Here is a 22,031-nt window from a genome sequence, read left to right on the forward strand (position 1 = left end):
TATTCCGCGGCGGTTTTCAACTGCTTAATATGGTACCATTTGGTTGTTTTCTGATTACTTCTACCCTGGGGAAATTTTATTAGATGGATGGCTGGACTGGCCTTATCCACAATGGGGAAAGGGCCTTTCCACTTTGGTTCAAATGCATGCTTCTTTTTCCCATAGTTAAGTATCATCATAACATCTCCCAGCTGATATTCGAATGGTCGAACCTTTTTATCAAAGTACTTCTTAATCTGCTGTTTAGATTTGTCCATTTGCTGAGCTACAAACTTATTTGTCTCCGTTACCTGTTTGATTACCTTTTCTAACCAGGCCTTGTTGGCCGCGCCCATCAAAAGTGGTGATCTATGCTCAGGCATTGGTAGATGTCCAGGAGTCCTCATCAGACATCCGGTCATCGCCTGGTAAGGGGAAATTCCTGTCATACTGGCAGTGTGGAGCGTATCGCCATCAGGCACCTGGGTAACATATTTGCCCATTGATTGGGGTGATCTGCACAGAATCCCTTTAACATTAAGGGTTCTATTTCCTCTCTCTACGGTCGCCGAGGACTGTGGGTGATGTTCGTTCTGCAAGGGAATGCTTCCATCCACTTGATAAATCTATCCACTACAACGAGGCAGTGTATGTATCCAGTGTGCGCCTTGGGTAGTGGCCCAATAAAATCTATCTGAAAGTGTGTCCATGGTCCCTGAGGTGGTGGAGCACTCTGTAGAAGAGCTCTATCTGTCTTGGCTGGTGGATTATGTTGTTGACACACCAAACATCGCTTGGTTCTGACAGATATTTGCTCCTCCATGTCTGGCCACCAGACAGTCTTGCTAATCTTTTGATAGGTTTTCTCGGCTGAGCAGTGGCCTCCTAATGGGTGGGAGTGGTATAGGTCAAACAATTCCTCACACATCATCGGGGGAACACAAACTACCAGACTGGGTTGGTCAAAGGATCTTTGGTAAAGCAAGAGGGGCTGTGGCCCTCCACTTAGAGAGATAAGGTGTGCCCATGCTGTAGGCTGGGGCAGGTGTTTACCGGACTGGTGCCAGGTGATGGCTACCTGATATGGAGGATATTCAGCCTGGAATGAGGCCAAATCAATACCGTTCTTGAGGGCTGAGACTGGCTTGGTCGTCCCCGGCGGGTCCCATGGGGGCCCTGCCCTGGCTGCCTCCTTAGCAGCCTTATCTGCCTCGGAGTTGCCTCTGATGTGGTTATCAGTTCCGTTGGTGTGCGCTTTCACTTTCCCTACATAAACTGGGGCTATCCTGTCTTTCAAAGCGAGCCACATCTGGTTAAAGAGAGACCTGTGCACAAGAAGTTTACCGTCAGACATCTTAAACAATTGTTTAACATATATAGGCACCGACAACATTGTATTAATCGCGTAGGCACTGTCAGACCAAATATTTACTGGTTGGTCAGAGGTTTCAATTACAGCTGTCAAGAGGGCTGCTACTTCAGCATATTGAGCCAAGTGGGGCACACACTTGCCCTGGATTACTTTATCGGGGAGGACTACAGACAGCCCTGTCAATGGCTTGCCATGTTCATGAAATGATGACCCGTCGATGTCTTTTGTTTATTCGTTCATGGGATGTGGGCGTCGCTGGTGAGGCCGGCATTTATTGCCCATCCCTAATTGCCCTTGAGAAGGCGGTGATGAGCCGCCGCCTTGAACCGCTGCAGTCCGTGTGGTGAAGGTTCTCCCACAGTTCTGTTAGGTAGGGAGTTCCAGGATTTTGACCCAGCGACGATGAAGGAACGGCGATATATTTCCAAGTCTGTGGTATCCTGGAGAACAGACTTAGTTGCCGGATGTTGTTCAAAATCGAGCCGGAGTTTAGGGCATTCATGTGGTTCCCCTTCATAAAGTAGCAGCTGGGGAAGCAAAATGGTTTGTTAGGCATGATTTCCAATTGGCGCTGGAACAGGATTCATGTCCAGTGGCTCAACCTGGCAGATGAGACTAATGTGTCTCCTGGTCTCATTAATAAGTTCAGCGGGGTGTGCGGACTATGTTGTATTGTTTTCTGGAGTCCGACAATATACGTGAAGTGTTTCATGGCCCAAAATGTGGCAAGTAAATGTCTCTCACAAGGGGTGTATTTAACCTCGACCCCTGTCAAAATCCTGGACGCACAGACAATAGGGAGTAGTTTTCCTTGTACTTCTTGACATAAAACCGCTGCTAAGCTCTGATCCATGGCCCCTACTTCGAGGTGAAATGTCTTACCGGGATCTGGAGAAATAAGACAGGTGGCCTGCATAACAGCCTCTTTCAATACTGTGTAACTGGGTCCACTGGCCAGTAACCCTGTTTTCGGGCCCATTTAAAAGCTCATACAGGGGTTTAGCAAGCTCCGCAAACCGAGGTATGAACGACCGGTGGTAGCCGACCAAACCCAAAAACGACCGGAGGGCCGGCTTAGAGGTCGGCAGCAGAAAGCGCTGGATGATGTCGACTTTATGTCGCTCTGGTGTCAGCCCATTGGCTGATATTGACATGCCCAGAAACACCAGCTACTCTTTCATGAGTTGTGCCGTTTTTGAGTTGACTCTCAGTCCTGCTTTTGAGAGGATGCTCAATAATTCAGAGAGCAGTTGCTCGTGCTCTTTCTCCGTGCCACTTGCTAACAGTGGATCGTCCACGTATTGGAGGAGACAGGAGGGTCGAGAGAATCCTTTGATTATTTTTGCCAAGCGTTTGTGGAATATGATGGGGGCATTTAGAAAGCTCTGTGATAAGCATATCCATCTTTAACTCTGATCCTCAAAGGTAAAACCAAATTTGTACTGGTCTTCTCTTCTCACTGGAATAGTCCAAAAGCCATTAGCCATTTTTAAAGTCGAAAAGTACCTGCTTCCTGTGGGCACTTGAGACGGCAATGTGGGAGTCTCTCTTACCACAAGCTGAGGTGACCGAATTTAACTTCCTATAATCTGTGGTGAGTCGCCAACTGTCGTCTGGCTTAACAACGGGTCAGATTGGGGAATTTGTTGTAATGGTGCATTCGTGTATAACACCCTGTTGTAACATGGATTCAATTGTTGCTTTTACATACAGGTGACTCGCAGTCAGTATGGAGTATTGTTCAGCAAACGGATGAGGGGGTCCGTTAATGGACTCTTCGCCCTCCATGTGCCCGCAGTCGTGTTTATGAGTGGTGAATAAATTGGCATATTGATCAATTAATACTGTTATTCCCGGATGGGAACTGGAGGGTCTCGGTAAAGGCTCACTTTTCTTAATGGCATACCCAGAATGTGCATCTGACACATGCACAATTTCATCAGTTTTTGGTGTCTTAGAACAGAACCACAAACGTTGGCTAGCCTAATCAATAATCGATCCATTGGACGTTAGCAATTCTGATCCTAATAAGCCCTGTCCGTTTGGCATTTGGCCATATACGGGATTATGAATGATGCATTTGAACCCTCGTAAATTTAGAATTCCCGGGAATAATCCCTGCTTTGCTGATTGAGTCGAACCATCAAAACCCGTCAATTGAATTGGAGTCCCCTTGATATGTATATTTGATGAGGTATGGATGATAGTAACGGATGGGCCGGTACCTATAGTGATATCTGCTGTGGGCCCCCATTTACAACCACTGTGCGAATTGGTCGCCTGTTACTATCACGTTAGAACCTCACTGACGACTGGTGAGGGGCCTGTTCCCTCCATGCTTGGTTGGACTGGTTATCACGATCTGGAGCACTTGGGAGCGCTGGCGTACTCGTGGTTGTCACGACAGGGGCATTACTACCTCCCAGTGGAGAGATCAGTCCTCCCTCTGCACTCACCATCACCCGATGTAACGTTTTGAGTTTTTCTACTTCATTGGCTAATGCCTCAGTCTCTGAACGCGCCCATGACCGCTGGTCAGACATGTGCTCTGGCCTTAGGGAGTAAGTGGGAGTGTGTGGGCATAGGGCTCGTGCTCCTGGTCCGGTCCAGGGATGATTTGGCCAGGTAGTCCCCTGTTTTGGGGCGCATTTTGCTTGTCCTTCCTGCCTTCATTGCTGCCTACATTCTTGGGCAAAATGTCCTGGTCTCCCGCAGTTAAAACAGGGAGCCGGTCCTCTACCCATTGGTCCCATCTTATTCCCTCCCTTACTCTGAGGTCCCTCTGCCATTGCTACCTTTCTCTTAGCAGTGGTGGGTTTAACTATGTTTGATCCTAAGCAGCCCTGGCAGTGGTCAAGATAGTGAACCATCCATCCACTCGTCCTACCCGTTACCCCCATTGCGGTTCTCACTACAGGATGGAGTTGTTTCAGGAACATTTGTTTGTACTGCCAGTCGTCTCTAGGGGTGGGGTCATCCAGTTCTCGATCCCCAGGAACTGGCTGGGTTCTAACATATAAATCGTATAGGCGGTCCCTGAATGCTATGGGGTGTTCAATGGGTTTTTGGTGAGTCTCGGCGCAAAACTGCATCAGGTTCAGGCTGCTTGTTCCTTGTAGGTTTGTTATTTCATCAAGGAGCCCACTTGATTTAGCCCGGGGGTTGTAAACTGAGCCTTAGGCTATCACAGAGGCATCCTAACAGGACCTTTTTGAAATCGGTGTCCTCCAAGTCAGTATGACCTCTCCGGAAACTTCCGAATTTGATCAGTAGTTTAATAGGGTCTTCGATTTCCCCTATATTGCCTAGATTGTGAGTCAGGGCTGTGACTTTGATCATGTTTAGGGGACGACTTTCTCTCTGGGTTCGTTTGTGGTTACTATCTACCCCAAACTGGTGAACTGTGGTCACCAGATTGACGGGAGGGTGGTGTTAATCCTCCGGGTCCGCGCAACCATTATAACCAGCGGCTTGGTCTGCCAACTGATTCCAATTTACTTCTTTGTTAGCTTTTCCCCTGATCACGTTCCCAGGGTCCTTTAATCCCTGTTAGTGCGGCCACTACCGCACCCTGTCGTCCCAATTTGCCTTGTAATTCATATATCTCCCTCAGTGCTCCTCTAACATCTTCCAATTGTTTTTTAGTTGCATGTTCTCATCTTGGAGGTTGACCAGTTCGACTTTGGTCTGTTGTGCCCCCATGGTTAATATTGTTGTTGTAACATCATTTGTTGAATTTGTTCTCGGAATTGAGTAATCCTTTTTTCGTTTTGTTTTTCTCTTTCTTCCACCTGCTTTTCTCCTTTTTTATAATTATTTTCTCATTCTTTCCCCCTGGCAGCATAAAAGTGAGCTGCATAAATTGACATCTGTTTCCCCTTTTTCTTGTCAACTTTCTTTTTATCTTGTTCCTGTCCCATTCTCTCTTGAACAGCGCTGGATGATAGACCCTCAGTGCTTAGGCAGGCCAGCAGCCAAGTCACATCTTGGGAATTTAAATTCTTACTTAAATCTGACGGCACGTTAGGACACATTCTTTCCTCCGCCATCCTCCCTCTCCGTTGGTTTCCCTGCGATAATTTAAGACTACTGGCCAGCAACAAGTTTAGTGACGCTCCCAGTCCTACCTGGATTTCCTACCCAACCAACACGGTGATCAGTTGTGCCTGTCTGAGTCTATTGCTCTCAGGGCCACACTGTTAGTACTGTACTTATTTAAGCCGTCCTGCCGCGGTTGCCAATACCGTAAGTTATGAGACTCTCAGATGTACACTAGTGAGTACTAGTAATTAAGTACCCTGCTCGGACTCTAAGGACTCAATCAAGGCCCAATAATTCAACTCAAGACCATAATGGTAAAGTCCAGAATATAGTTTTTATTGAGAGCAATAGCACATAATCATATTACTCTATAATATTTATAATCATGCAAGCAGTAGTTAACAGACAATCAGGCATTATATTACCCGTCTAGGTGACCTTAGTGATAGACTGAACAGCCAGACTCCGCGTCCCTCCCGCCACACAAGGTTAGACCGAAAGCAGCATTGGCCCTTCGATGTTCAGTGGTTTAGATCTCTCCGGACTCATTCACAGTAAATCATTGTACTTCAGAAAATATCTGCAGATCTGCACTTCTGATTGTTACAGAATTTCCGCTTTTCAGTTTAAGTTGTTTTTTTGTTGCAATGTTTTGTTTGCACGTTTCCAACAGTTTGAAACATGTCTGGACTATACAACCAGAATATCTGAAATGCCATGATTGATCAAGACACCCCACGACAAACCTTGCTCTGTTGGCCCTTGAGGCATTTTAATCGAACCTGTATTTTTCTGAAGAAGGGAAATCGTTGGCAACGGTTTGTATCTGGGATGTTTATTCTACTCCTCTGATATAAAATGTGATGTGTTGATCAAATCATCTCAGAGCCACATTTTCCTTTTTTATTGAAATACAGGTTTAAACCCCATTTTCAATGTAATTTATGACCCACTAACAAGATTGTGCTGAAAATCCTAACAATACATTTTGACTGTAATAACAGCAGTCAATCATGACATGTGTGTCAATGATCCCTCAATGCATCTAACACGCCACATAAATTTCAAATAGTTCATTAATCCAGATGTAGAGTGCACAACTTTTGGCATGTGAGAATATCTCTATTCAGGCCCGTAGTTGCAATCTTTGCTGCTCAAAAAAGGTGTAAAGTGCAGTAAACCATTGTTATATGATGTATTTTAGAGCCAGCCAAACAACAACTTGCATTTATATAGAACCTTTAACGTAGTAAAACGTCTCAAGGCACTTCAATGGAGCGTTATCAAACAGAATTTGACACCAAGCCACATAAGGAGATATTAGGACAGGTGACCAAAAGCTTGGTCAAAGAGATAGGTTTTAAGGAACATCTTAAAAGAGGAGAGAGAGGTAGAGAGGTGGAGAAGTTTAGGGAGGGGATTCCAGAGCTTAGGGTCTAGGCAGCTGAAGGCACGGCTACCAATGGTGGAGCGATGAAAATTGGGGATGGGCAACAGGCCAGAAATGGAGGGGTACTGAGATCTCGGAGGGTTGTAGGGCTGGGGGAGGGCAACATTATAGCTGAGAACCTCTTTTTAATTCTCTTTTGTACTGTTGTTTCTCTGCCAGGTTTCATTTGGCCCATCTCAGCTCCCTACTATCCCCTTTGTCCAAAGTACTATTTGTGAACCCTCAGAATTTTGAGCACGTCTGTCAGATCTCCATGTAGCCTTCTTTGTTCTAATGAAAAGAGCCCCATCAATGTTCCCTCTAATTTTTTTCGGCCATGCGTGGAATGAAGTTGGGTGAAGCTGTGTGCACCACCGTAAAAAAAAATCACAACTTTGACTAGAAGATCTTTTTAGAAAACATTATTTAGGGTATATAACAAACAGAACAAATGTACAAAATAATGGATTATTGTAACAAGGCGAGCTGTCACGGATTTTCAATTAAACAAAACTTGTGATAGAAATTTCAGAAGTAAACACAGCCACCAGAGGAAAGGGGACATCCTGATTGAGACCCAGACTCTGTAGATGACAGGTCAGATGATGGAGAAGAAGAGGGTGACTATCTCTGGTTCGGATGTTTTTCCCTTCTGTCTCTCCCTCTCTCCCAATGTTTATATATTTTGTCCAGGTTTACTTCCTTACCACTTGAAAGATGAGATTTGATCTACGTAAGCGCATCAAGGTGATATAGTTTTTATATTATTCATAAGGCTGAAGCCACGCTCACAATCAACACTTGAAGCTTGAAACGCGAAATTATCCACTTTGTTAGGAAGAATAGAAAAGCAGAATATTTTTTAAAAGGAGAGAGACGAAGAAATGGTATTTAGAGGTATTTAGGTGCCCTTGTACATGGATCATAGGAAGTTAATACGCAAGTACAACAAGCAATTAGGAAGACAAATGATATGTTAGCCTTTATTGCAAGGGGGTGGGACTATAAGAGCAAGGACGTCTTGCTGCAATTATATAGGGTTCTGGTGAGACCACACCTGGAGTACTATGTACAGTTTTGATCTCCTTACCTAAGGAAGGATATACTTGCCTTTAGAGGGGGTGCAACATAGGTTCACTAGATTGATTCCTGGGATGAAAGGGTTGTCCTATGAGGAGAGATTGAGTAGAATGGGCCTATATTCTCTGGAGCTTAGAAGAATGAGGGGTGATCTCATTGAAACATATAAAATTCGTAGAGGGACTGACAGGGTAGACGCTGAGAGGCTGATTCCTAGGCTGGAGAATCTAGAACTAGAGGGCATAGTCTCAAGATAAGGGGTCGGCCATTTAGGACCGAGATGAGGAAAAATTTCTTGACTTAGAGGGTTGTGAATCTTTGGAATTTTCCACCCCAGACGGCTGTGGATGCTCAGTCATTGAGTATATTCAAGATTGAGAATGATAGATCTTTGGACTCTAAGGGAATCAAGGAATACGGGGATTGGGCGGAAAAGTGGAGTTGAGGTAGAAGATCAGCCATGAGGGGTCACATGGTCGAGGGGTCACATGGTCTACTCCTGCTTCTATTTCTTATGTCCTTATGAGTCCTAAGTAATAAAACAATATATAACTTACTGTAAATCAGTGGTCCTGATAATATTACATTCCAACATCCCTATCGTTATTTAAAAATACTATTGCGGGAATCCTTAAAAAATACACTTGCTTCTTGAGTGAGAAAAAGCGAAATCACTCAAGTTGTTTGACAGCTTTAAAAAGGAGTATTAAAAGGGGATGTTATGCCTTTTAAAGAGAGGCGTTTTTGTTTGCAGAGATTCGCACATGCTTAGCCCTGTGAGCACTGCCCCTTTAATTAGGAGCTTTGCGGCAGCTGAAGGAGATGGGGGCGGGGGATGGGGGTTTCGGAGCTGGAACTAGGCCAACGAGTGCCTGCCCTGGGCTATCAATCTGGAGTGGCGCGCGAATGAGCTCGTGGCTCTTTCTGCAGAAATACAGAGCGTGGCCTCTCTCAAACATCTGAAATTGTTTAATGTTTTATTTGATTTTTCAAAAATCAGACATAGAATTTATCCATTATGTGCAGACTTGGACCTCCTGGCTATTATCGCTGTCCTGCTGTGTAGCAGACACAATACCTACAAATATCCAGTCCGTCCCAGGTCGCCGAGGACCCTTTCCTCGATTTACATTGATTCCAACTCAGTCTTTTTATCGGGTTCTCACTGCTGTTTGCAGCCACCATTTTAACCTGTATATAATTCAGATTGTACAGAAACCCCCACCTCCGCCCACCCTAACACCAACTCTCCCCCAGTGCACCATAACTCCAACCCCCGTGCACCCTAACACCAACCCCCCCTCCCCCCACGCACCATAACTCCAACCCCCGTGCACCCTAACACCAACCACACCCCCCTCCCCCCCAATTCCTTCCAGCTGGGACTCCTCGGGACTGCGCGTTGAATAAAGCAATATCACGTCCCTGTGAACAGTAGAGGACTTTGTGTTTAGATTTAAAAAAAGTAAAAAGAAAAGCCGCTCAATTAGATTGGAGAGGCTTCAGGTAAACTGTGCATTAGGTCCCGAGCTTTAAAACGTCTGCAAAAGTCAAAAAAGATGTGTTGAGAGCAATAACAGAACACACAGGCGCTGGGACAGCGCGGACGGAATGAGGACGTGCGCGGCACACAACAGACCGCTGCGCGGCCGCACAGGCGCAGGTTAGAGAAAACAGTGAGTCCCACATTCTCTAATCACTCCAGATACATAAAACCTCTCATCCTTGGTATCATCATAATGAATCTCTTCTGTATCCTCTCCATAACTTTGACATCCTTAAGTAAGGTGTCCAAAACTGTACATAATGTTCTACCATCTCGCCTTTATTACGGATGATTGTATTGACATCCTGGTTTTGACTGTAATTTGGACACCTTGTGTAATAAACTGAATAGCTAGGTGGTGAAGGATAGAACACTAGAGCCTAATCTTCAGTTGCTTCCAAGCCTTTATTCACAGAGCTCCACATTACACCCACACCAAATCCTAGATCAGCTCTCTTATAAATGGATACAAGAGTGTTCCCAATTGATACGCGCCACCTGAATACAATTAACACTAATTGATATAAATCACATGGATACAATTAACACCTTGCCCCTTACTGAAGCCTTCCCACCATAGTGGCATCATAGCCCTCATCACCAAGTCACGCCTTGGTCTTTTCCCCTACTTCACTGGCACCTTTTCATCCTTCAAGCACCCTTGCCTCTCCTTAAAATCCTCATTGTCTACCACCACCCAAGCCTTCCTCTGAGTTTCTCCCCAGGATATCCTCTCTCCTTTCCTCCCTTGGCCTCTGAACTGAACGATTTCTCATCCTCTATGATTTTAATCTCCATCTCTGCTTCCCTTCACTGCACTCCCGTCCTCCATAAACCTGTCCCTCCATATAAACTCTGCCGCTCATATTCATGGCCACCCCCTTGACCTCCCCATTTCCCGTGTCCTTTCTACTTCCATTGTTTCAATCACTGACATGGCCACATTCACAGGGACATAGGAATAGGATTAGGCCATTCAGCCCCTCAAGCCTGTTTTGCCATTCAATTAGATCATGGTTTATCAGTACCTCAACTCATTTTACCCGCCTTTGATCCATATCCCTTGATATCCAAACAAAAATCTATCAATCTCAGTGTTGAAAATTTCAATTGACCCAGCATCCACAGCCTTTTGGGAGAGAGAATTCCAGATTTCCACTACCTTTTGTGTGAAAAAGTGCTTTCTGATTTCACTCCTAAATGGTGTAACTCTAATTTTATAAATGTGAGCTCTAATTTTAAGATTCAATCACTTCCTGGTATCCCTCACCATCCATATCCTTCTACCCCCTTCCAACCGCACTTGATCCTATGTCCAGTCCTGGAAAAACTTAATTATGGTTTAGCTTCTCATTTCTACATGCAACTCAAAAGACAGTGGCTCCATTGCTATGTCCAGTAATAAAGATTAATTTGCACACATTTGCAATGGTGTCAATTTGGGAGGGTTTCAACTCTAGTGTCAAAAGACCATTGTTAACATTGTTACAGAATTACCTTCTGAAGTTAACATCCCTACCAGATGTAGTTTTACTTCTGAGTTACGTTGTGTTGCTGTGCCAGTGACTTCACACTGCCTGTACCTTCTCCCATGGCTCCTGTCTCTCAGAACCTCTTGCCTCTCCTGCTCCTCTTTCTCTCCCATTTTTATGCAGAACAGGGATATGTCGATTGGGAAGGCCATTCCAGCTGCTTAGCCCTTCTCAACACGGGGTGAGGAGGGGCAGTGGTGGGCAGAGGTCCGAAACATTTCGAAAAATATTTGCTCCTAACCTGCTTCACAAAACAGAAGGCAATTTTCATCTCCAGAAAGCCTATCTATTGTGTTTCCCTTTTTACTGTAGAAAACAGAAGCCAATTATAAATAATCTCTTTAGTCCCTCTGCAGCTCATGGCCCCTGAATGAGAATAGCTGATCAGGAAAGGAGTCAAAGTAATTGCTCTGTGCTATTCACTTCTGTCACTGCAGTGGTGATGCTTTGAAATGTTCTTGAGCCCACTAATACAAGGTCTGACCTGGAGTAAAATTCTCACTTTTCACTGAATCTGCAGCTAAGGAAAACTGAATGCTTAGGAGAAATGTCTTTACACAGACATTTGGAGTTTCAGAATACTTTGGCACAGAAAGTGGTTGAGGCAGAGACCATTGCATCTTTTAAGGGAAAATTGAATAAATATTTGTAGCAGAGGAAGATAACAGGCTCTGGGGAGATGGTAGGATTGTGAGATTAGTTTTTGGATTGCTCTAGCAAAGAGCAGTATAGACGTGATTGGTTGAATGGTTTTGTTCTGTGCGGTAAACATCTATGGCCCTATCATAGATAACCTTAACAAGCATAGATGCAGCTATAGTTAGTAAAGGGGCATTGTCACTATGAAAAAGTCTTTAGCTTTTGATTCTCCACACAGTAAGTTCCTTATTTAAATCATGCCGTTGTGGGCTATTGGTAAAAGAAGGCCAAGCACTTCTCCACAGGAAGAGAAAAAAATAAGTCTATGGGGCCAATAGTTTAACAGGGCACTTTCACTTGCTCTATTGTAGTTGGGATCGACCTGCCCACTACTCATATCCACAGACCTTTTTGCAGAGAGCAACCAAATCAGAGATAACAGTACTTAATCCCAGATGGGCCAACATTCCAAAACCAGGCAGGCATGAATGGAAGCCCAGAGGTATATGGAGCAGCAAATCAGACTAGGGCCTCCGAGACACGGAATGAGTATCACAGCTCCAAAATATTTCATACAAGTCCACAATGGTCAAAAATGATCATGTGTTCCTGATTTCTTAGTCACTCATACCATCAGAACGATGATGCACGCTCGATTTGTCTTTCCAACTAAAAGATTCCACAGGAAAACTTGTCATTGTCAAATTAATTCCTTTTCCTCTGACTTGCAGTCCATCTTGCACATGTGCTAGAGGGTGCAGGAGGCGTCAGCTGCCAGTAAAAAGTAAGAACACGTGCTTTTACAGACTAAATTCAGAAGCTATTGAGATCAAAGAACATGCAGTCCAATCCATGCGCTGTCAGCTGAAGTGTATCTGATCTAAATCTTTACATAACCCTACATCTGTTAGAACCTTTAACTGGGCTCCTTACTTGGTGCTTATTAGGGTTTGAAGCTGAATCTCAAAATGTTATTGACAGCCCCAGATTCTGGTATGTCGGTGTGTATTCTTACTGTCTCTCTTACTAAATCTCAGGGGAGACACCAGTCAGATATTTTAGACAGCTGACTAAGAACAACTGTGAAATATTGACAAAAGCACAATATTGTGTAATGGCAATGGGTAAACTGTTTAGAGAATTCTCAGTCTCTGTAATTGCTTAAGTTCTTCAAATGATAATTCAGTACTAGTTGACCATCATTTTGGAAAATAATGATGTAATATAGAACAAGCCTGATATGCCTATAGAAAAGATATTTAATGATTATAGAAGACACATGTTATGACTATACAGTGGCCTAGAAATTGGTTCACTCCCGACTTCAGGTGCGAACCCAGTGGCATCCATGATCTGCTGTGCCACACAAAATTGGTCCTCTTGTGTCATCAGCACATGACCGGTGTGCTGGGGACACCAGCCACGCCCCATGAGGCAATGCACAGGTTGCAAGGAAGACGAAGATCGACCAGTGGGGATGCCTGCACCAGACTAATTTCTAGGTCAGTATATCTACAGCGTGTAGATATGTGCTATAGATGGACTAGATTGCCAGTCTGCTATGTAATTGTAGTCTCAATGCAGTGCTTGTGAGTAACTTATATACTGGAACAGATATGCACACCTTGTTCAACTTAAGGGTTCTGAGTATATCCACTTTGGTGATATTGTTCTCTTAAAATTCATGCTCGAAGGTGAGTGAGTGGGCTGCTCTGTGACTGCAGGTCTGAATGACCAGCCTTCCGGCGTGTCACATTGTCCTGAGAGCACAACTAATATTGGGAATTTGCGAAATGGGGTATCATGGGATTCAACCTGTTCCATGACATGTTGGGAATGAGCAACAATGTGCTGACCCTCTCATTACTTAATTCTTTGTTTTTTTTTCTTTTCTCTGTCTCCTATATTCTTTTGGGTTGAAATTACACAGTATTAATTTGGGTTAACACCATTCTTAAAGTAGGGACAAAAGAATTTCATATGAATGTGTTATTGAGTGTTATTAATAGCACACACATGATTTAATTCCATTAATGTCTCACCTCTCCCTTCTTTCCAGTTGTTTTCCCTCTACACTGTGCAAGTTCTGGGGATATCAGTTGTACTGTGGATCACACAGTGATGGAATCTTTCTGTTGACGGGTCTTTTTTTTATCTATCATTTGTATTTTGATATGGAGAGGAAAGGGTTTATTTTTTCAGTTGAGTAGCAGGAAAGATTTCTGTGATATTTTTACATCCTCTAAAAACATTTGTCTGAGTTTTAAAGCTGATGTTTTGTGTTTTTGATAGTTGATAATGTTTTAATTTTGTTTCTTGCTGTGTATATGTGTTGATTTTTCAGTTGCTCTGGGTGCATTGACAGTAGAATGCTGTATCGTACAAAGCAATGACAGTGTCAGCTGAGATGGGGAGATGTTAATCTGCTGTAAGGAGCACTTGGTTTAAGATCACACTGACATGTCTATGGGGAAGTAGAGCTGGATTACAACATTAATCCAAATTTTATTCCAACAAATATCATTGAATAAAATTATTATCCTAGTTTAATTTATAAAGTGCTTCAACATTTAGGGATGATGTAGAAACTGTACAGAAATTTCAAACCTCTTCCCTCACTCGTGTGTTGCCATCAATTTTTGAAATATTATCACTATTTTATTTCTGTATTTATTTGGATTGGGTATTTAACTAATGATGAACAGACTTAAATGAAAATATTTTGCTGAGATCAAGATTCCAGTTGTTGTGTATAAGTAACCGAATATATCAACAAACTTGACAGTATCTTCTAGTTTGCTTATTTATACTGATCTCTTGGACTGGTTGCATTATGGCAAATATTAACGTATAAACTAACTAGATCCTGACTCTCTCAAAATCAGGTTTTCTTGACTTAAAAAGATTGGCATAACACTTTCATTCTTCCTGTTTATTAAGTGTGACTATAAAAGTAATTTATTAAGAAGCATTGAGACCTTAACAGATTATTAATGTTCTCAGTTTTGGGTGTAGAATCCCTCGGATGAGTGTCTGTACCTGCCTTGTGTAAGATGACATTTTCCGCTCTTGTGCTGCTATACTGATTAGGTTTTTCCCCTTTGTCACAGGTTTCTGACAGATGTGACTATGTCTTAGTGAACGGCAAGGAAATGAGGGGCAAAGTGAATGCCATTGTCAATTTTACTTATGAGCATTTGAGTGCACCGCTGGAAATCACTGTTTGGGTGCCTCGTCTTCCTCTTCAGATTGAGGTCTCTGACACTGAACTCAGTCAAATCAAAGGATGGCGGGTCCCCATCGTCTCAAATAAAAGGTACGAGCGATTAGAAAATGTACATCTAAAGGATTGGATTGTGTTTTTTATTTTGGATACAAAATACAGATTTCAAGAGTGGTTATACTGTTTGTCACCAATAAATAGGTAGTTCCTCCAATAGCATCCTCCTCTGCAGCTTGTTATGTTTGATTTTGAAACTGTTACATAATATTACATACATAGAATTATATAGTATTCATAGCACAGAAACAGGCCGTTCGGTCCAACAGGTCTGTGCCGGTGTTTATGCTTCACACGAGCCTCCTCCCACCTTACTTCATCTCACCCTATCAACATATCCTTCTATTCCTTTCTCCCTCAAGTACTTGTAGCTTCCCCTTAAATGTATCTATGCTATTCACCTCAACCACTCCATGTGGTAGCAGGTTCCACATTCTAACCACTCTCTGAGTAAAGAAGTTTCTCCTGAATTCCCTATCGGATTTATTAGTGACTATCTTATATTTATGGCCCCTAGTTTTGGACTCCCCCATAAGTGGAAACATCTGTTATTCCAGTCACTGGAAGCTTGTGAATTGTACATATTTTTCATTGAACGAGAGCGTTTTTTTAATGCTGTAAGGAATTCCATATTGTCTCATACACACCTCATGCATGTGATACCAAATGGATGAAAAGATTTCTAATCCATGAAGAAATACAAAGATAAATATCCAACCTATAAAGCCAGGAGCAAGTAGAAGCTCCTGGTTCATCTAAAGATTTACCACCAAGCTGAAATGAATGCCTTAAAGGAACACCATCAACATGGAAAAGACTTTCATTTTTGCTTCAAACATACGAGCAATGATATAAATTGCATTGAATCGTATTAGTGCATCACTCACCCACTGACACGTGCCATAGTCATAACAAAAAATTATTGCACAGCTGATTTTGACTCTTGTTAATTCCTAAACAGAACATTAAGGTTTGCCAAATATTTTCCATGAAGATAAGTACCCCTTTAATTGACTTTAGTGTTCACTGTTGTATGTAGAATAATAGGCGGGAATGATTAAATAGCTGTAGAATGATCACTAGGTTCAGATGATATAAAGAGTGACAGCGAAGTTGAAAGCAGTTAATATCATCATCTTAATGATCCAGTTTACATTGTATACCTAAAATCCTTAAAAAGTTAAAATTTGAGTCTTAAATGGGTGAGGGGGAGAATGGTAGAAATATCTGAAAGAAATATAATCCAGAATTATATGATGTTTAGGTAATAGGAATTGATCATGTGACAATATTTTGATAATATTGTTATCATGTTACGTGGGGTAATTGCCATTGATTTTGAAAGCTTAACTAAATTACCCAAACCCATTGTGAAAGTACAACAAATTCAAGATCATTGTGTTCGGCACAATCTTCTCTGCCATCTAAAAGCACTATGCCAAAGGCAAGATGTGTTAGTGGTGGCTAGCAATGCACTTCCACTGCTAATGATCTGTCAAATTGAAGTGTTGTTTTGTCTTAAAGATCCCCATTGCTTTTAGTAAAAATATTCCGAATGCAAAATAGTGCTGCTGCTGCTCTAGTGGGGCCATTGTTTTTAATATAAGCAAGCGGAAGGAACTATGGCTGCACCCTCTCTAATAACTCCAGTTGGAACCTCTATTCCTGGGAAACATATCCTTCAGAGATTGATTGAATAGCTTCAATGTCATATGTGTCCATGTGCTGTATCTGTATAGAGACTGAACAGTGACTGAGAAGACCATTTAGCTCATCAGTGTCAGTTTGGCTCACTTGGTAGCACTCTCATCTCTAAGTCAGAAGATTGTAGGTTCAACTCCCATTATGGGCTTTGGCACATGATCTAGGCTGACACTGCAGTACAGTACTGAGGGAGTGCTGCATTGTCAGAGGTGCTTTCTTTTGACAAGAAGTATAAAGATGTCATGTAAATGCAAGTTCTTTTGTCTAGTTTCAAGGATTTATAAACTTGATACTCTTTTTAAAAGTAATTATTACATATAAAATCAATATTTTGGTGGGTTTCCCACTGATGGTAAGTCAGATGGTATGCTCTTCTATAATGACGAGTATTATACAGTATATTGCTTATTCTGAGGTTGTCCTGTGTTTAAGTCAGCCTGTTCCTTTAATGTTTCAAAGAATAATTGCTGTAAACAGGTACATACTGAGGTGTGTTGATGAGGGAAGTTTGCAGATTGACAAGTGTTTGTAAATTTCAGGGTTCAGGTCAGATGAAATCCAATATGACTAACATGCTGGATTTAAGATATAGATATATTTAAATTAATGTTACAGTGCAAGCATAGCCTTTTTAAAAAATGTTACACCATGTGAAATGCACATGATGTAAACCTTTTTAAAAAAGTGCAATATAAATTTTTCAGAAAAATACATTATCATGAGCAGTGTGTTGGTGCTTCAGCACACAATGCTACATTGTGATGGGATGCTAGTTTTTGCTTGATTCCAGGCATGCAACTTTCCACTCTGAGATCTGCTGTCAATTAAAGAGAGCAAGTCCAAGCAAAGATCAGAGGGAGTGAGGGAACATTTGAGTCTGAGTTATATGTGGTTGCTGTTAGAAACAGGCTTGTGACTGTATGGGATTTCCTCCACGATCCCATCCCGAATTGGGCAAGATAGTGGTAGAAAACAGGGGAAAATCAGGTGGGTAGGCCTACTGACCTCAAGTTGCATGTGGAGAGCTGAAGAAGCTCTCAACTCTCCACATACAATTATTGGCGTCATGGTGGAAGAGTTAGGAAAATGGACCGAAAGCTTGATGGAAAAGCTGGGTATTAAGGAGATTTTTACAGGCAGAGAGAGAAGTAGAGAGGTGAAGAGGTTTAGGGAGCAAGATCTAGAGACCAGGGCAGAAGCAGCTGGAAGCTGAGCCACCAATGGAAGGGTGGAGTGAGGAGAAGTACAGAAGGCTAGAGTCAGAGATGCAGAGGTGTAGGAAGGAATCCTGAGAGGGAGGAAGTTGCAGAGGTTCGTGTGAGGCAAGACCATGAAAGGATTTAAAAATGAGCGTGAGAATTTTAAATCTAATGTGTTGGAGGAACACGTAGGCCAGTGACAATAAGGTTGATGGGCAAGGGGGACTTAGTGCAGGACTGGATGCAGGCAGCAGAGTTTCGTATAAGTTGGAGTTTACAAAAGGTGGAGGACAAGCGGCCGGCAAGGTCATGTTGGAGAATTTGAATCTAGAGTTGATGAAAGTGTGGCTAAGGGTTTAGTGGCAGCGGAGATGAGGTAGGGACAAAGTCATGCGATGTTGTGGAGTTGGGAATAAACACACGGTGATGATTGGGATATAGGGTTTGAAACTCAGCTCTGAATTGAACAGGATGCCAAGGTTTCACACAGCCTAATTCAACCTGAACACTTGGTTGAGGAGGGGGATGGAGTTAGTAGTAAGGGAGCGGAGTTTATAATGGAGTTGAAGACGTATATTAATATAATCCTTTGAGCTTCACTCGTGCTTTATATAATGTCATCAGAACTCCTCAGCTGCCTTGTGACTCTTTCCCTCCCATCGATTATAATATTCCAAAAAAGGTAGCAATCAGTTTGCAAATCAAATTATATTTTTATATTCCATTACTTTAGATAGTTTACACTTAACATTTATGACTCAGAAGCTTTTCTGAGAGTAGCAGTTATTTTTGGTGCATTATTTATATAAGCCCCTAATTAGCAATTACAAAGATATATACACTAATTAGCTCTTCTATTGCTGTATATTCCAAGTTGGAAGAACTTGTTAATTAGGTGTTGCAGCACTGTGGGGTGGAAGCCTGCTAAAGATGAAGAGGTGTAAGATGTTAACAGTTTTATGACCCTGTTAAGTTGTAGCCTATCTTTCAAACGCAAGGACAGATGAAAGCACCACAGTAGCTGAAGATGATTTCATATTGAAAGCGAGAAAGCAGAACTCTGTCTAGAAGCGTGTTTGGCTGTGATCCTTTCGGTTCTACTCTAAACCAGCAAAGAGGAAGCAGGCTGCCACTCACAATCAGACTGAAAGCTTGCATTAGCAACCCCCTATCTCACATCTGTCCTCTTCCACATAGGTTGCATAGAGTAAACAAGCAAAAAAAAAGTTTTATTGCTTAAATTCATTTTTTCTTAAATTTAACATTTTCCCCCTCCCAAAACAGGAGTGTGGATTATTAAGAAGTGTTTGGGGGGAGAGGGAAAGCTTGCTGACAGCAGCCAAAGCAGGAGGAAAGCTGTGCTTGTACACCGCCAATCTTGAAAAGAACAACAGTGTGTGTGAACGATGATCTGTTTGCTTAGTAGCATGATAACAATGCATTTTAAATCATTTTAGTTACATCATCGAGTCTACAGCACAGAAACAGGCCATTCGGCCCATCTGGTCAATGCCGGTGTTTATGCTCCACATGAGCCTCCTCCCTCCCTACTTCACCTAACCCTGTCAGCATATCCTTCTATTCCTTTCTCCCTTGTGTGCTTAGTTCAAAGGAAAGGATTAGCATGCGAACGAAAATTACAGCCACTGTTACGAGTTGTTCAGACTGGTGACTTCACAACCTAGTGATGGCAGAATGTTTGCCCTCCTTTACGAAAATTCATCGACCAAATTGTGGTGATAAAAATGTCACATACAATAAAAAGGATGGGCTGTTAAAATCAACTTTTATTTCAGTTGTAAATGGCCCAGTCTTTGTCATATAAAATAGAATACACTTGCTGAGCCTCCTCTCTAAACATTACTGTTTCGGAATTGAGCTATATTTAATCACAGTCTTGCTATGTTTCTTTGGTTTCTGCCCAATTAAACTAAACCATTTTGGCTCACTCAATGGTTCCCTCAGGTAATGTGCCATTTGCTGAGCTGCACAGACCAGAGAATTGCAGGCCTATGCTGAATTAGCTCATCTCAGTTGGGTTGGCAATGAGGGGATTACACTGGGGAGATGGAATATCAACTAGGGTTCTCACTCGCTCTAAAATGGCCCTTAATGGAAAATGCCTTTTTTACATGGGCATCAGGTGAGGAAAGGGTCATGTTCAAATGTGATGTCTCCCACAGTCAAAGAGCCTGCCAACATTCACTGTCTAAGCTCATACATACAAAATGTCTGCTCTGGTAAGGTATTAGAGGACTGTTGACAACCATGAAATCATATAGCATTACTCACTTACAGGAGAGGAGCAAATTGAAGAAGAAGTTAAACAGTATTCAGTTAAGAATTATGTACATGTTTATGAATAACTTAATTGTAACATTACGTGACCTTCTACAGCTTGTTTAATAACCTCATAATATATTGTGAATAATTATGGACCTTGCAGGTGCTTAATTACTAACAGAAGCGAAATCGTCACGGGAAAAGACAATGGCCCAAATTTTGCTGTAAAAATAACCATGAGGCTAACAGCACTCACCGTTATTTATGCGCAAATCAGACAGTAACTTCTGGCGACCGTACATGCGCCGTTAAACGCGGAAACCCGGAAGCTGCTGTCCGAGATGCCCTGCTCCTCCAAAAGCTGCGTGAAAACGGCATCTCGCCGTCTGACTCACCGTTTAAATGTATTGAATAGTGTGACGTTCCTGTACTTACCTCACAGACTAAACTCGCCAAAAAAAAGTTTGGGCTTGTGCATTCCTGTCAAAGTACCCTTTTAACGGCGTGGTAAGTCTTAACTACTGCCAAACAACCTCTCTGGCACTGAAAATTAACTTGTACAAGTGTTGAATCTCATTTCTTCAGCTTTTACTTATTTTTGGAGATTTAAAAAAAAAATTTATTTTTTCTTTCTGTCTCTTTTAGCTCTCTCTCTTAATCCAATCTTTCTTTCCATCACTTTATTTTGCTTTCTGTCCCTGATTTGCCATTGAATTCACTATTCGAACTCACACTTCCTGGTTCAGACTGCGCTACTTATTAACGATTCTTCAATCTGATTGGTTAAGGAGATATGCGGCTGCTTGCCCTGTTCACACAGGTCCCAGATGCCCTGTAGAGGGTGGCTGCGCTTTTACAGTAATTTGCCGTGCAGAAGCCCATAGAATGCCTATGGGCAAGTGCAAGTTTCGTCGCTCAGAGCAAAATACGGCCCATCAAACCCCAGTTATTCATTAACGTAAATTGAGCTGAGCGTCTGTTCTGACACAACTCTTACTTTCAGCTATTGCATCAGGGTTCATACCCAATGTATAGAGAAATGGGAACTCTGGTGGGGAGGCCAGTGAATCCTCAGCCTTAAATGAAATTACACCTTGTAAATGTAAATATATTACACCTTGTAAATGTAGTGTTATTACTGAGAAATATGAACTTCCAACTGTTACAATACCATTGAATTTAGACTTTGATACCAGGGACAACTCTGCCAGTTAGTAAGCACCACTCAGGTAAAATTCTCCCGATAGTGTATAACAATCGGATGAATTCCTCAAGTTACTAAATAGTTCTGGTGAATTGCTGCTGTTGGTAAGTAACATTCAGATAAATTCCTCTTGTCAGTAACAATCAGAGAACTCCTCGTTAGTAACATTCAGGTCAGTTTCTCCAATTGACCTCAAACCTACACACGGGGATTAAAAATCCACAGCTCTTCTGGAAGGAGTGTGCCCGAAGGCCAGGACCTGGTTATACTGGATTTTTGCTTACCCCAAGGGTTTGCTGTATGACCTGCTGGGGGTGGAGCTTTGATACAGAAGAGGACAGGGTCAGGGGCAAGGATTCCCTACGTAGAGAACTTTTTTGCTTTCCTGGCCCTGAGAGGTAGTGAGTGTCGGGCCAGTGGAGGTCGCTCAATATTTCCTGGCTAATGTTTTTTCATTGTTCTGTCTCACAAGATTACAAGATAATTACAAATGCGGAGGACTATTTGGCTCCTATTAGTTTATCCATCCAGAAGTACCTAACAGACTCCTATTGCAGCATCGATTGATTCTTAAATGCATCTAGGGTTTTCACTTCCTCCATCCTACTGGGATGTCCATTCAAAGTGTTTATAACTCTGTTTGTGAAGAAAAACTTCCATATATCAGCCCTAAAGTTACCTTTTACTAGTTTGAACCTATTTGTCCTGTCCTACTCTCACAATTTAATTTAAAGTAATATTCT

At 42.3% G+C, this 22,031-nt stretch overlaps 1 protein-coding gene across 1 annotated transcript in view; it reads left to right on the plus strand.

Moving 5' to 3' along the window:
- Positions 1 to 22,031, plus strand: part of si:dkeyp-14d3.1 (transmembrane protein 132C) — an 808,037-nt gene that overhangs the window by 726,434 nt on the left and 59,572 nt on the right. The window contains exon 6 of the mRNA XM_068005754.1: positions 14,729 to 14,934. Within this exon, the coding sequence (XP_067861855.1) occupies positions 14,729 to 14,934 (206 nt within the window). The remainder of the gene's footprint in view (positions 1 to 14,728; positions 14,935 to 22,031) is intronic.

This window comes from Heptranchias perlo, chromosome 25 (assembly GCF_035084215.1).
Source record: "Heptranchias perlo isolate sHepPer1 chromosome 25, sHepPer1.hap1, whole genome shotgun sequence".
In the NCBI taxonomy this organism is placed as follows: domain Eukaryota; kingdom Metazoa; phylum Chordata; class Chondrichthyes; order Hexanchiformes; family Hexanchidae; genus Heptranchias; species Heptranchias perlo.